This window comes from Sminthopsis crassicaudata, chromosome 2 (assembly GCF_048593235.1).
Source record: "Sminthopsis crassicaudata isolate SCR6 chromosome 2, ASM4859323v1, whole genome shotgun sequence".
NCBI classification, from domain to species: domain Eukaryota; kingdom Metazoa; phylum Chordata; class Mammalia; order Dasyuromorphia; family Dasyuridae; genus Sminthopsis; species Sminthopsis crassicaudata.
The window spans coordinates 159,055,861-159,071,038 of record NC_133618.1 but is presented as its reverse complement, the minus strand read 5'-3'; the positions used below and the strand labels follow the sequence as shown (position 1 = coordinate 159,071,038).

Below are 15,178 nucleotides of genomic sequence, written 5' to 3'. Positions count from 1 at the left end.
TAATGTGAAGTTATTTAGAATTTTAAACTATTTTCAGAAATGACTATTGAATATTGATATACCTGTATTTTCATAGCTATGATATATAAATTATACATATCTACACACACATATACACATATATACACTTTTTTCTTTTACCTCTTTTTTTTTTCTTTTTTTTTTTGGAGGCTGGGGTTAAGTGACTCGTCCAGGGTCACACAGCTAGAAAGTGTTAAGTGTCTGAGACCAGATTTGAACTCAGGTTCTCCTGACTTCAGGACTGGTGCTCTATCTACTGTGCCACCTAGCTGCCCCTCCTTTACCTCCTTATGGCAGTTTACTGGGTCTTATTGTACATTTTATATTTATACAACATTTACAGTTGTCCTGTTGTTATTATTTTATTTGGGAATCAACCAGTAAGTGTACTTCTATAGAGAGTTTCCCATACCAAAAAACTTGGAGAACTAGATACATTACATTTAAAAAAATTTTTTTTAATTAATTTTATAATTATAACATTTTTTGACCGTACATATGCATAGGCAATTTTTTTACAACATTATCCCTTGTACTCCCTTCTGTTCCGAATTTTCTCCTCCTTCCTTCCACCCCTCCCCTAGATGGCAGGCATTCCCATACATATTAAATATGTTATAGTATATCCTAGGTACAATATATATGAGCAGAACCGAATTTTGTTTGTTGTTGTTGTTGTTGCAAAGGAAGAATTGGATTTGGTTGTTGCAAAGGAAGAATTGGATTCAGAAGGTAAAAATAACCTGGGGAGAAAAACAAAAAATGCTCACAGTTTACACTCATTTCCCAGTGTTTCTTCTCTGGGTGTAGCTGATTTTGTCCATCATTGATCAATTGGAATTGGATTAGCTCTTCTCTATGTTGAAGATATCCATTTCCATCAGAATACATCCTCATATAGTATTGTTGTTGAAATGTATAACGATACATTACATTTTTTGCAAGCACCACAATTCTTTGGGATTTCTTACCTATTCTACCTGCCAATACTCCGTTTTTGCCTAGATTTGAATTTTTGAGCCTACTCCCTTGGGGAGAAGTTGATTGTTTGACCGACCAGTTCAAGTTGATGGACATTCTTTTGTTTATTGTGGTATAAAATAGTGATTTGTTAGTTGCTACATGTGCCTTGAGGATCTCTGGTATTAAAAATGCATTTTGAATATAGCACAAGTTTAGTAGTATAGTTGCACAGGTGATTTGGGGGCAAAAAAAAAAAAAACAGGGCTACAAACAGGGCTAGGCAAAGGATTATTGGATTATAAAATATAGAACTGAAAGTCCAGCTCTCTAATTTTTTGGACAAGAAGCTGAGACCAAGAGAAGTTAAAGTGACTAGCTCAGTATAATAGGGGATAAAAATAGAAATAAGGCTATGATTTCCAATTAAAACTGGGAATGTCTGCTAATGCAAGTCAGCATCTTCTCTGCATTTTATAGCTTTAGAGTGTTGTCTAGACTAGAGCACTGAGCAATTAAGTGATTTGACCTAGAGATTACAGCTACTATGTTTCAGAGGCTGACACATAATAGGCACTTAATAAATGCTCATTGAATTGAATTGACATTAGTTCTTCCTGAGTTGAGATTGGCACTCTACTCAGTTACTTAAAATGTTGCTACTTGTCCAATACTCCATGTTACCCAATGTCATGTCAGTTGTTTAAGAAAGAAAATTGTCTTTTGTTTCCATCTCTTTCTAGTTCAATTCTAAAAAAATTTAAACACTACCATACAGTTTTCATTTCTGCCCCCAAATCTTTCTTCATGACTTCTTGATTTTATTTAATTTTGACCTTTCTTAAATGATATTAGGCCAATATCATTCATTGTCAACTGAACAAGCAATTTTAAAATTTTATATTTTTATTTATCTTTTTTATTTTACATCTTCATTTCTTCATATATCCATTTGCCTTCCCCTATCCATCAAGGCAGTTTTGCAATAAAGAATAAGAGGAAGCAGTGCATCACCCAGGTCTGACATAAGCAGTGTCCTACACCCACAGTTCCCTACGTTTGTTGTCTTTTTGTATTTGTGGTGCTCAGAACACTGCCTAGCTAAAAAAGCTTGTTGATAGACTTGTTGATAGACAGGCTGACTGGCCTCTTCAAAGGAAGTTGAGAGGTAAAATTTTTCATCTTTTCTTCAGGGCCAAATTTCAACAAGCATCATTTATGTGATTGATAGGTCTAAAGCACTATTTTAGGTAGCAGGAGTACAAACACAAACACAAAGAATATCTCCCCTCGAGGACCTTAACTTCCACTGGGGAACACAAGTAGAACAGTATTCCATTGTAAAGAAAATACAAAAATATAGATGGAAGTTTGAGATAGAGAGAAGCAGAGTGAGCAGAAACAACTTGGGGTTGGAAAGGCCTCTTCCAGAAGGTGGTCCAGAGTATGTCTCTGTCTTTATCCTACCTGGCTGCCTTCTAAGCTCACATGAAGTGTAATTTCCTACAAGAAGCCTATCCCGATTACCCCCAGATTCTTGCCTTCTTCCCAATTCCTTTCCATTTATTTTTCTATATTCATAGTATTTCCCCCCACTGGAAGCACTTAATAAATGTTTCTATCTTTATAATATCACCTTTGTGGCCATTTCTCTGATCCTGCCACCAGCCTGATGAACACCTTCATCACTTGATACCTGAGAATAATGTTCTAGTTGGTCTCTGTCCCATGAGTCTTCTTGTCTCATTCTAACCTCCATTTAGCTTTCAACTTGATCTTTCTAAAGCCCAAGTCCCATGTGTGTCCATAGTGTTCTACCTCTATTCAATAACTTCTAGTAACTCCTTGTTCCTTTTAGTATCAAATATAAAACCCCTTGTTAGCAGATTTTAAAAGCCTTCAGAACCTAGATCCTTCTTCTCTTTCAATCTACTTATTCCCTCTGATATTCTTTGCCATACAGTGATACTGGTATCCTTCCTATTCCTCACAAGACACTCCATTTCTCAACTCTGAGCACCAGCTGTCCAGAACTGTCACTGGTGCTCACCATGTCACTGGAATTATCATCTTCTGGCTTTTCTGACTTCCTTCAAGTGTCAGCTAAAGTCCCACCTCCTGAAAGAAGACTTTTTAATCTTTCTGCCTTCCCTCTGAGATAAGTTCTCATTTATCCTATATTTATTTTAACATCATCACTTCCATTAGACTGGGAACTTTTTGAAAGCAGGGATGATCTCTTTCTTTAAACCCCTCAATACTTAGCACTTAGCTACACAGGAGGAACTTAATGAATGCTTGCTGACTTGACTTATTGAATGAATTAAATATTTCAGATTTATATGGGCATGATCTACATAAAAATATGAAAAATGTGCAGGAAGCAAATAATTCTTTATGAAAAATGTGCAGGAAGCAAATAATTCTTTATTCTAGACTGCATCTTTCAACTATAAATATCTTTGAAAGATACAAAGAAAAGTTTATGCTAAATTGTTGTTGTTGATCACTAATAGATATTTGGTCAGGAAAGGACAACAATCTTAGACTACTCTTCTGATGAGAAATCACTCATACATACGTTAAGATTATATAAGTACAATGCCACCTTCTTGGTTTAAGATCTTGATGTCTTTCACTCAGATTACTACAATAGTCTATTGATTGGTTTCCTTTTATCCTTACAGCTATTAAAGTGATGTTCCCACAGTATACATCTGATAGCATTCCCTTAGCCAATAAAGTCTAATTCCCTTTTGTCCCCATGATAATTTACGCCTCAGTTTGGCTTTTAATACCCTCACATTCTGTCTCTAGAGCCTACCTCCCCAAAGTTTATTGCTTTTTATTCTCCATTAGATAGTATATCCCAAATGGACTGGGTATTCTTCACACAAGACATTCCATCCCCTATCTTGGCTCCTTTGCTCAGACTGTTTCTCATTCCTGAAATATATAGCCCCTTCCTCCTAGATTCCTCCTTCAGGGGTCAGCTCAAATACCAAGCTCTGTTGATAGTGGTACTCTCTGCATAAAATACTTTATATCCACATTGTAAATACTTTATATTTATTTTTGTGTCACATTGTTTCACTTTAATAGAATCTTAAGTTCTTGGAAATCAGGAAACTTTTGGCTTTTTTATCTGTTCCCAGTCAGTCCATAATAGGTGCTTAATAAGAATTTATGGAATGAATACAAGATTCCTTGCTAAATGTAAACACAGATTAAAATTTTATGATTAAATGAAACACAAAATAAGGAAATTCATGCTATGCAAAGCCTTGGAGGATGTCCAACACAGAGCAAGGATGAAAAAGGGATTTGCTAACTATAGTGAGGTTTTTTATAGAGACTTCTATTTGGGCTGATGTTATTTTGATTACATCAAACCCTTGAAACATCACAGACCTCATTGATGCAATCCATGATTACTTAAATATGATCATCCTAATAATGAATAACCAGAAGAATAAGTTATAATCATGGTTTTTCTAACACCAATTTATTCTTTTAGTTCTAATATATTTTGGGGGAGGATATATATATATATATATATATATATATATATATATATCCATTGATCTATTTTTTTATTTTAAAAATCTAGTAACAGTTAACTTTGATAACAGTTGCTTTATAGTGCAATTTGAAGTCCCCTTTCCTTTTTTATTACTCATAATTCTCCTTAATATCTTCTCCCATTTCTTTCTTTCTTATGAATTTTGTGATCAATTTAATTTAATGGAATAGCTCAGTGTTTTGATCGAAATTCCTAAATTATTTCAGTAGTGTTGGCATTTTTAGTATTTTGACCTAACCAAACCCTATGCATTCTCTATCTTTTCAATTACTTAATTCTTCCTTTAAGTTAATGCCAAAATAATTGATATTTTTGTCATTGTTGCAAATTATATTTCTCTTCCTATTTATCTTATTTTTATCATACTGATTTTTTGTGTGTCTATAATAGTCTGCTCTCCAGGTAGTACAGTGTATAGAGAACTGGATTTGGAATTCATATTTGACTCCAGACATGTAAAAACTTGTATGTCCTTGGGCAAGCTACTTAAAAAATGGCTATCAGACTCAATCTTCCTCTGAAGGTTATTGTGATGGAAAGTGTGATTATATTTGTAAAGCATTTTTTTTCAAATCTTAAAGTATTTCTTTCAAGCAAGCTATTACTGTTATTTTTATTATTATGTAACCATAAGAACCTTGAATGTTCTTCCCCTTTACATCTCTCAAAGGGGTTCTATCAGTATTGTTTGGCCCCTTCCCTGCCTGGGGTACAAAAGGGTAGGTGATCTAATCAGATCCACAGGTTGTTGCTTGAGGAAAAACTTGAGGCTAGGTCACCTTTATTCTGTTATCTACCTCATTAGGATGTAAGCTGCGTAGGGGTAGAAGCTATATTTGCCTTTCTCTCTATGCTACTGTTTAGTGTTAACAAATGTTTGTTGACTAATTGACTCTTACAGAAAGTGGATTTATCACTTTATTAATCTTTATGTTATAGCATTATTAATGAGTAATGAACCTCCAAAGTATCTGAACTTTCCAGGCTATTTTGAAATAAAGATGTTTAGGCACTAGAAAAATGTGGTATTTCTTAAATTCTATCTGCAGTGGTAAATTTTCATTATTCCTAGAAAAAAGTAAAGTAGGATAATAGAAAGGATATTGAACTAAAAACCAAAAGATCTGGGTTATAGTTCTGATTCTTGTTTGCTATGGCTGGCATTTGTTTGCTATGGCTGCTTGGATAAACCACTTGATTTCTCAAATATTCTTTATTTCTTCATCTCTAAAATGAGGAGATTGCATTAGGCAGTACTTTTTATCCTTTGTAATTCTCTAATTTTATTTGGTAATAATATTAAAGAATAAAAGAAAAGTGTGTTTGTGTCTGTGCATACATACTTACATTATATATGTGTGTGGAGTAATATTAAAGTGTAAGAGAGAAGTATGCTTATATATGTGTCTGTGTATACATATTTATATTCTCTGTATGTTTGTGCAAGTGTTTGTGTGTGTATACATATATAATTTATATTGTGTTTTCAGGTTTACAAAGTGCTTTACAAATGTTATCACATTCAAGGCAACCCCATTATTCTTGTGATGGAAAGTGCCATCCACATTAGAGAAAGAGAACTATGAATATTGAATGTGGATCAAAGAATAGTATTTTCACCTTTTTGTTGTAATTTTGCTTTTTTTTTCTTACTCATTTTTCCCCTTTTGATCTGATTTTTCTGGTGCGCCATGACAAATATAGAAATATGTTTAGAAGAATTGCATGTATTTAACCTATATTATATTGCTTGCTGTGTTGGGGAAGAGGGAGGGAAGGAGAGAGAAAAATTTAGGTTTTTGCAAAGGTGAATGTTAAAAACTGTCTTTACATGTATTTGAGAAAATAAAATACTATTAAAAATATATTGCCATATTTTATTCTCCCAGCAACCTTTGGGGAAAAGGTTATTGCTACTATTATTATTCCTATTCTATAGACAAGGAAATTGAGGAAAGTAGGCATGTAAGTTATTTGCTCAAGACCATACAGCTAATAAGTACCCAAAGCTACTAAAAGCTTAGTTGCTATAAACAGACAAATTCGCATGCACACACACACATACACATATACATATAGATACATATATAAATGAACGTGCGTGTGTCTATTGCTGATATATACATATCTCTCTCAGAAATTAAATTAAATTATTTATTATTATTATTATTTTTTGCTGAGGCATTTGGGATTGGTTAAGTGACTTGCCCAGGGTCACACAGCTAGGAAGTGTTAAGTGTCTGAGATCAAATTTGAACTCAGGTTCTCCTGACTTCAGGGCTGGTGCTCTATCCACTGTACCACCTAGCTGCCCCAGAAATTTAATTTTTTAAAAATGTTTTCATGAATTTTCTCTTTTCCCTCAAGTCCATCCTTTATACTGTGGCTAGACTATTCTTTCTTAAGCTTATATCTAGTCACACTAACCTGCTCAAATCTTTCATGGCTACCTGTTAAGTTCAAACTTCTTTCCCTGACATTCAAGGCACTGCACACCTGGGCACCATCCAGCTGTAGTCTCATCCTTATAATTTACAGCTCAATCAAAATGAACTTTTTTTGGATTGCCTAGACATGTCCAGGAGCTCTCCTGCCTGTGTAATTTTGCTCACTTAGTTCTTTCCACCTGAAATGTCCTTCCTCCCCCTTTTTGCCTGCTGACTTCCTACCCTCATGCCCTGAGGCATGAAATCTTTTCTGGATGCCTCCTATTGGCAGAGATCTTTCCCTTCAGACAAGGCACTTTTCTACATAGCCCTGTAATATATTGTATTATATTTTCCATTATAGTTACCTGTATTTGATTCTCTTTAATGCACTTCATCCAGTTTTTAATTGTCTATTTATGTAACAGGCATTGTGCTGGTTGTTGAGGATATAAGAACAAAAAATGAAAATAGTTTCTGTCAAACAGGGACAGTATTTTATCAAATTTTGTATTTTTTTGGAGCATAGCACAGTGGTTTCCATGTAAGAGGGGCTTGATAAATCACCACACAAAGAAGGAAGGGAGTGAATCAGTGGTAGCCATGTTCCATATCATATCTCTGCCCCATTATTGGAAACATTGAGCCAGAGTTTTTAATCCCCATTGCCAGACTCTCAAGGACTACCATTAGAGATATAGAGGGGGGCAGCTAGGTGGTGCAGTGGATAGAGCACCAGCTCTGAATTCAGGAGGACCTGAGTTCAAATTTGATCTCAGACACTTAACACTTCCTAGCTGTGTGACCCTGGGCAAGTCACTTAACCCCAGCCTCAAAAAAAAAAAAGAGAGAGAGAGATGGAGGGTGAAAGAGGAAAAAAGAAGAGGGAGAAGGATAAAGAGAGAAGTAGAAACATTTTATTTGTTCTCAGATGTGACAGCTAGAGAACCATATACTAAATACTATCCTGACCAGTGTTGTCACTTTGCAGTTCCTTCATTTTAGTACATTACAATCAAGCCCATGCAAAGTCATAGAACTGTTCTGCAGTATCACTGAGCACCTAACAAACAGATAGGTTGGCATTGAGTCCCTTAGTGACAATGCTTCTGGGAGTCATTCTGCTGCTGACCATATAGAAATATATGTCCTGTGTATAGATATACATAGTTCCTGTATACCTAACTCCCTCTTCTTTCAAAGAAGGAACTAAAATACAGAGTGCTTAAGTGAATGCTCTGTTGCTCCCCTTTATTAAACACATTTTATTCTTAGGATAGCAAAGACATTTAACATGTAGGAGAAATATTCATAACCCATTGAGATAAGAGTAGATATAACACATTTAACATGTATGGGACTGCCTGCCTTCTAGGGGAGGGGGTGGAGGGAAGGAGAGGAAAATTCGGAACAGAAGGGAGTGCAAGGGATAATGTTGTAAAAATTTACCTATGCATGTGTACTGTCAAAAAATGTTATAATTATAAAATTAATTTTAAAAATAGATGAATAGAATTTGGAAAGAAGTCCTTTCATCTGGCTTTAAACTATTTGTCAAATAATGTTTTTACCCAAGTTTTGAATTTACCTTCAAACTTTCTTTTAAAAAAGAAAGAAAGAAAATAAAAGTTTAGATGTTGAGTCAGTGAAAACCATTTGCAGATAGGGAGATAAGATTTTATTTTATTTTATTTTTTGCACATTCACATAACTTTAATCATAACTGGAATGTTAAGCTGGAGCCTGGAATGAATTTTTCTGTCTGATTTATAAAATCCATGGTTGTAGGAAGATAATCATAGAAATAGTCACCGACCCTTTACTGTTTCTTTGCAAAAGAACAGGCACTTAAAGCATTTCCTAGATTAGTTCACCTAATAAAATTCTAAACTTTTAGATCATAAGCATTTGGGGAGTGAAAGGGGGAAAGTCTGTTCATGTTATCCTACTCAGCCTCTTTATAGGAACAGATGAGGAAAGATGATGCTCCTTTCCCAGACTTGTTCCTTAAATGACAGCTTGGATAAATGACTCTGTTTTGCTCTGTTAACTTTGGATGTACAATATTTGTAATTGTATTTATACATCACCTTTGTCTCAGAAAGGCATAAAGACCTTCATTATCAATTTACCTTGTTCAAAAGTGAGATTGAAAAAATATTTCAATATGCTGAAGGAAAACAGATCATTCGGGTGAAGTCTGTTATATCTTACGTGGGTGTCTGCTTTAGGTTGGTAGAAATGAAAACAGAAAGATTTGTAGCAAAAAGTAAAGGGCTGTTGAAAGTAATTACAAGATGCTTTAGATAGAGTTTATTATTATTAAAGCTTTTTTATTTACAAAATATATGCATGGGTAATTTTTCAACATTGACCCTTGCAAAACTTTCTGTTCCAAATTTTTCCTTCCTTCTCCCTATCCCTTTCGCTAGATGGCAGGTAGTCCTATACGTGTTAAATATATTAAAATACATGTTAAATCCAATATATGTACACATATTTATATAGTTATCTTGCTACACAAGAAAAATCAGATCTAGAAAGAAAAAAAAAACTTGAGAAGGAAAACAAAATGCAAGCAAACATTAACAGAAAGCATGAAAATGCTATGTTGTGTCCCACACTCAGTTCCCACAGGCCTTTTTCTGGGTGTATATGACTTTCTTCATCACTGAACAATTGGAACTGGCTTGAATCATCTCATTGTTGAAAAGAGCCACACCCATCATAATTGATCGTGGTATATATAGTCTTGTTGTTGCTGTGTATAATGATCTCCTGGTTCTGCTCATTTCACTTTGCAGGCCTCTCTAAAATCATCATGTTGGTTGTTTCTTATAGAACAATAATAATAATTAAATCAATAATAGCTCGCATTTATATAGATAACTTCTTACAAACATTAATTTAATCAATTAGTAAACATTTATTAAGTGCCTACTATGTATTAATGCTGGAAATACAAAAGAAAATCTCTATCTCAAGTTGCTTACAAGCTCAACCCTAGAGATTAAGTGCTATTATTGTTACCATCTTACAAATGAAGAAACTGAGTCAGAACTTAAATGACTTGCCTAAAATCACACAACTAGAAAGTGACTGAGGCCAAATTTGAAGTCAAGTTTTCCTCACTCTGGATTCAGCATTCCATCCCTTGTACCAAACTGTATCCAAATTAAATTAAATAGGTTTTGTAGGTTGATGCTTTTACTCTAATTTGAGCCATTGCCTTTGTTTTGATTTTGTACTTTTAAGCTGTAGCAAATTGTAGGGAAAGGATGAAGTTTGAAAAATTGAAGAGAAACACCTTAATTTGACTCAGACCTTCCACAGCACTTTGCTCCCTTACACTTTCAGTATTCTGGTGGCAATCGGCCAAGAAAAGAGAAAAATGGAGAGGTTCCAGTGTTTTAATCTTAGGCCATTTCACGGTTTGTTGGTTTGTGTGAACTAGAAATTCAGGAACTCACAGTTCTAATCCCTGCCTGTCCATGACTTACTGGGTACCCTCAGGCATAGCACTTAGCTTCGTTGGCCTTATTCAAAAAAGAACAAGCCAAGGGACCCTCAGTGAAGTGGGATCTCAGTGGCAAGTTTGGATCTGATGTGTTTTTTACATAGCTTAAGAAACCAGTCAGAGCTTTTTCCTAAGTGTTTTTACATCGCTCCATCCTTAGAGGTAGTTTAGTTCACTCTAGAGAAGATATTGTGGCGCTGAATGAATTGCTGATGTGGTGAATGCATTCTTCCTGCCTTGGTCCTTTTGATCAGAGCAGATCAATAAGCAACAGTTTACATTATTTCAGTAGTTATTGAAAGAGGTATGGTAGATTTTTGGCATATTTTAGCTCTGATTGAGACTTTTTGTTAGTGTCTACCGTCTGGAATCTCTTGAATACATCATGTTCTATATTCAAGAACTATTATTACCCTTCAAAGAAAACTGGAGGCAGGGAGAAATGAAGGTAAAATGCTGTTGTTGTGAGGAGAGTTTGCACAGGAACTTCAACGTGATACATATTGTTTCTTGATTGCTCATTACTGGATGATCCTTAAATAAAAGTTATGGAAAAAGTATTTAGGGTCATTGGTGGAGGGGAAAAGAATTTGAATTCTCTTGAAAATTAAGTCCCTGTTAATGATTGATACAAAACACAAAAGCTTGTGGTTTGTGATAGACTTTCACATTTAAGTCCAGTTCTTAAATTAACTTTGCTCCAATGCTTGGATTTTAAGAACTAAATTCCAGAATTTAAAAAAGAAAAGAAAAAAGAAAAAAAGGAATTTTTTTTTTCACTGATCTGATGATCTTCATTTAATTCTACAGAATTCCTACTCTTACAGAGCTTAAAGCCTAGTAAGAGAACAAAACACACACACAGATAATTTCTTCATTTGGTTCCAGTTTATCTTCCTATATTTGTTTTTTACATAATTTCCATTCTCATGTATCTGTAACCAAAGAGCAGGTCTTTAAGACAGGAAGACCAGGTTTCAAGTACTGCCTCTGACTGATTTATCCTATCTGTGTGATCCTAGGCAAATCACTTGGCCATTTGTACTCTAGACACTCTTTGAGACTGTAAATTGAAGAGGCTCCAACTTGCATTGATGGAGAGTTTCCTTTTATGGGAGTTCATCTTAGTGAAGTTCCAGTTGCCATCCTTATCCTAATCTATCTTATCTGGCCCTATCTTTGTCTTTCTTTCTTCTTATTTGATGACATTTGTACTTTAGTCTCCTGTTTCTAGCCCTCTGAAGGCTGTACTGTGTCTCTTGTCTGAAGTACACTCCTCATACTTCACCTCCTTTCTTTCTTTAGGGAGCAACTCATGTGCCATCTCCTCCAGGTGGCCTTTTTCTGATCATTTTAAAGTTCTCTTCCTCATCATATAATTATCTTGTATTTATTTTTATTTGCTTGTATCCCCTAGTAAAATGTTTCTTGTGGGCAAATATTACTTCCATTTTCTTTTCATATATGTAGTTCTGACACACAGATAATAATGTAACTATTAATAAATACTCGTTGAATTGAATAAGACAGGATATGAGAAAGAAACTTCTAAATTCAATGTCTTCAACTGTAGCACTGAGATTTAAGTTATATGTTTATCTTTTAGGTATTTAATTAAAATCAAGTAAAATATTGAACTTCTAGGGTACAAACATACCCATGACAATTGGTGGAGCAGCTTACTGTCATCAAAAAGAGTTAGAAATTGAAAAAAGAAAAAAGAAAAAAAAAAAAAAAACAGCTTCTTAACAGACCTGAGAGACTTAGATCTAGAGGAGAATGATTCCCTAAGTTAGTCTTACTCATTGGTTACTTGGCTCTTTGTAGGCCTAAATTAAGTAGCAGTCCAATGTCTGCTGGAAAAAAAAAAAAAAAAAAAGAGGCAGGCAGCTTGGTTGGAGTGAGTGTATGCTCTTTACTTATGTGCCTCTGTGTGTCAATGGATAATTCCATGCTACCAAAGGTTATTGGGTGGATTCTTTCCTACTCTTAATCTTGGACATAAGGCTATACTTTCTCTTTGGCATCTCTCCAACATATGGACTTTCCCAATTAAATGATGAACTTTAAAAGGTTCAGAGTTGGGGCAGCAAGGTGGCGCAGTGGATAGAGCACCAGCCTTGAATTCAGGAGGACCCGAGTTCAAATCTGGTCTCAGACACTTAACACTTCCTAGCTGTGTGACCCTGGGCAAGTCGCTTAACCCCAGCCTCAGAAAAAAAAAAAAAAAAAAAAGGTTCAGAGTTAGGTCTTATTTCAAATATTGAGTTGAATAATCTGAACCTCTGGAGTCAGCAAAATTGGACTGGAAATCCAAGTGAGTTTTCTCAGGAGGTTTTTGGAACTTTGGCTTTTGTCCCAGCTGGATCATCAAGTGGAAAGAAATACAAAATGACATTTCAGAACTTTTAAAGAAACTCAGTTAAATTATTAAAAATGTGTAAAAGTTCAGGAAGGATGGGTAGGTGGATTCTATTTATTTCCATAGTGGGAGTTTACCTGTCATCTCATAACTATAAATGAAAATGGATATGCCAATAGCAGGGGGCAGATACTCCCAATAAGTCATCCAAGCTGCCTAACCTCTCACTCTCAAGACATTTTCTGTTAACTTTATTTCTGCTTTTAGATGCTTTGGAACATCTTAGCCCTGCCTTTAGCATCTCTTTTTTCCTGCGTGGCTCTCCTTAACACTGCCAATAATGGAAACAAAGCTGTTCCAAACTCTTTTAGTCAACTGGTAATGCAGCTGGTGCTGCCTTTGAAAGCCCCTTTCCCCGCTACAGCTGGGACGCTTTTAACTTGAAGGGGTTTTAGTTTGTGTTTTAGTTTGTGTTATATTGTACTAATCAGGATTCAGATAGACTTATTCAGACTGCATATATTGACTCAACTTGAATATACAGTGGGGCAGTGATATTTTTGTCACTGATAAAAGTGATAGTCATCACTTGTATCGTTATCATGACTCACTGCTGCAATTTAGTAGAAAATGTAAATTGAGGGGGAAAGCGATTCTGGTCTCATCAAAGAAAATAACATGAGTGAAAGAGAACATGTGTTTTATCATGTGTATCCATGTCTCTGTATTTGTTAGAAAGAAAAACAGAGTTTTTTGAAAACTAAACTGATGACATGGTTAGGAAAATTCTAAAGCAGAATTGCTTAAATCATGTTGTTCAGAGATGTGTGATTGTCTTACTATAAATTAACTTTAGGCACATTGTAGTGTGTGTGGTGTGTGTCCTCTTGAAGGAGGACCTGGATTCAGGACTCACACCTGAGTGGTTTTAGGCAAGTCTTGAGGCATCCCTTTCCATTTGAACTTCATGACCCCTAGCTTCAGCCACTTCTAATCCCAAATCTAAGATCCCCTACACATTCATAAGAACTTTGGTTTTCCTCCTCCTTTACCATTAGGCTTTTTGCATGATCTTCCCCCTACTTGCTAGTAAGTAAAAATAGCTTATTACTTCAATATACTATCATGTTTCACATAAATCTCTTCAAGTTTTTGAGATAGAAAATAAAGCTAATTTCTTTCCATTTTGCATCTTTGAGGATTTTGCTGGAGTTCAGAGATAGAGTTAATGATTGCCAAATTAAAATCAAGTAGGACCTTCCACCCACTCTAGGTATATAGTGCCTTTCATTCTTTAGACTTTCTCCCCCCTTGAGTTAGCCCCATTAAATCTGTAATCTTTGGGAGCAGTCAGTGGTGACATCTAACATTTGTCCTATTTGTACTTTAGATAGAGGTCAAGCAAACAAACAAAGACATCATTATGTTTTGGCATTTTCTCTTTTTAAACAAGTACATTAAAAGTACTCTGGGACATATTATGTCAGTTGAACAGTGGGGGCAGATGGGGAGTGGAGAGATGGGGAGCAGTTCTTAATAGCTGTGCCTTTTGAAGCAGAATGGTTACAGGAAATAATAGACGAAAAGGATATGGAAGGGTTTTGGTGGGAAATAAATGGCACTGTGTTGTTGACGGAAGAAAGATTTTGGCAGAGCTGTTGTTGTGACTGTTCCTGTGGCTTAGAAAGGAATTTCCTACAGACTGGACTAACCATTAAAAATGTCTCTGCTCTTAGGAGTCCGAAGTGCACAGAGGAACCTGCCTCAGGAGAATGGCCTCTTTGACAATGGCTGCCGGTTGTCAGGACAAAAGAGGAAGCTTCTTTAAGGTAAAGGGAAGCTTTGATTCATCAAACTTGTTGCAGGCTGGTTCCCTTTACTCTGCAAATGGAGGTCTGCATGCAGTCCCTGCCTGACTCCCAGCCACAAAAGGAATTCCCGGAGCTTTCTGCTGAGCTCAGTTCCTTCACACAGCTGCTGTTTGTTATCCTGCTTTACAGTAGTTTGGGTTTTTTTTTTTAATATATAATTTAATATATCAATATAAACATAGCACACATGGCTGAGGCTGAAAGGGATGCTGCAGTGTATATGACATTCATTCTATGAAACTTTATTTGTAATGTGATGACTCTCTTCCCTGTGTTTGATAGCTTTGTCAGGGAGTCTGCTTTCCTTCCTATGTGTCTGGACAATGGGCAACTTACATGTAGCTGCTCCTACATCCCCAATCATGTGGATTTATTTCACTGCTGAGCATTTCACTGTCAGTTTAATGTGATGAAAAGCAAAACGGATATTTTAATGGG

At 35.5% G+C, this 15,178-nt stretch overlaps 1 protein-coding gene across 2 annotated transcripts in view; it reads left to right on the top strand.

Moving 5' to 3' along the window:
- The window catches only part of RIN2 (Ras and Rab interactor 2), a 233,937-nt gene that overhangs the window by 122,623 nt on the left and 96,136 nt on the right, over nt 1–15,178 (top strand). For both annotated transcript variants that reach the window (XM_074287754.1, XM_074287755.1), the window contains one exon: nt 14,606–14,698. In XM_074287754.1, coding sequence (XP_074143855.1) covers nt 14,642–14,698 — 57 coding nt within the window. In that variant the 5' untranslated portion in view covers nt 14,606–14,641. The remainder of the gene's footprint in view (nt 1–14,605; nt 14,699–15,178) is intronic.